The following is a 1223-nucleotide window of genomic DNA, read 5'->3' on the forward strand; positions in this document are numbered from 1 at the left end:
GCGGCGGGGACCCGTCGTGCGTGATGGCACTGGACGAGTCGAAAGAGGTGTCCTTTGGGCCGGAGCAGTTGCTCGCACGCCTGCCAGCAGAGTGGAGCGCCGACGCGGGCACAGCCACGCTTCGCTGCCCAATGCCTGGAAGCTTGCAGCATCTGCTGTTGTCGCCGCCGCCGCCGCCGCCTTCGCCGCCGTCTTCACCACTCAGCAGGCAGTCTCGGCCCCCGACCATGGACGCGTGCTACTCCACCGCCGCCGGGCGACCGCCCAGGCACGAGATGGCTCTCGAGGTGAAGCCGCTCCACCTCCCGGGTTTCTACGACGAGTCCGCAACACGTCATGACACGTCCAAGACGTGTCGAGTAGGTAAGGCCGACGACCGATGGCCGGGGGCTCGGCGCCTTTGCGACACGGCCCGCCGCCGCAGGAGAGTACGTGACCAGCTACCGCGGCGCGCTGCTCACCCGCGACCAGGCGGCGGAGGCCTCCCGCCGCCACGGCAGCTCGTACCTCTTTGCTCTGGGCGACGTGTACCTGGACGCGACGGAGAGCTGCCATGCGCGCCACCACCGCCCGGCCGAGGTGCCTTCTCTCGGAGGAGCCTTCGCGGAAACTGTTGCGGAACTTCGGATAGGCCTCTCGCTTCCTCAACCACGCGGAATCGGGCAGCCTCGTCGCCGCGCCGGCCGTGGGCGGGCGGGGAGTCGATTTCTTTGCTGCGCGGGACCTCGCAGAGGGCGCCGGGCTAGGAGGAGACGAGAGAGCAGGAGAGAGCAGGAGAGAAGATAAGCAGGGTGGGGTTGGGGCCGTACTCAGCGTTGGCGCGTCTGGAGCAGGCACCGAGCTGAGCTTTGACTATGGCGTCGGCTATTGGGCGGGCCGAGAGGACGACCCTGCGCCGGGTACGGACTCGCGGCTGGCTGCAATCCGCGTGCGGCGCGCGGTCGGGGGGGTGGCACCTTTCCTGCAGGCCGCGCGCTGGTGTTTGCCGCTGTGATCTGTGATCTGTAAGGGTCCGCCCGCAGGCGCATTTTGTATACCGAGGCGGTGCCCGGTGCCGAACCTGTCGGACCTTAAGACAGCATTGTAGATCCCTGGGCGAGGGTGGTGGCGTCCCCGTCGGGTCAGGGCTGAAGGCGGGGGAGACCAACCCGATCTCTCCGGCGTCCCGGGAGCGTGATTGACACCTCCCCCTGCGCCAACAGCCCCATGGAGGGAGACCGCTC

General features: G+C 68.5%; 1 protein-coding gene across 1 annotated transcript; it reads left to right on the forward strand.

Annotated features, from left to right (window-relative positions):
• Positions 1-227: 227 nt before the first annotated feature.
• EMIHUDRAFT_255095 (hypothetical protein) lies at positions 228-1008 on the forward strand (the record flags this gene model as incomplete). Its single annotated transcript, XM_005774809.1, has 4 exons — positions 228-309; positions 425-525; positions 632-899; positions 968-1008. The coding sequence occupies 4 exons, from the start codon at positions 228-230 to the stop codon at positions 1006-1008; spliced, it is 492 nt and encodes a 163-aa protein (XP_005774866.1).
• Between the last annotated feature and the right edge of the window lie 215 nt (positions 1009-1223).

Source organism: Emiliania huxleyi, assembly GCF_000372725.1.
Source record: "Emiliania huxleyi CCMP1516 unplaced genomic scaffold EMIHUscaffold_3065, whole genome shotgun sequence".
NCBI classification, from domain to species: Eukaryota; Haptophyta; order Isochrysidales; family Noelaerhabdaceae; genus Emiliania; species Emiliania huxleyi.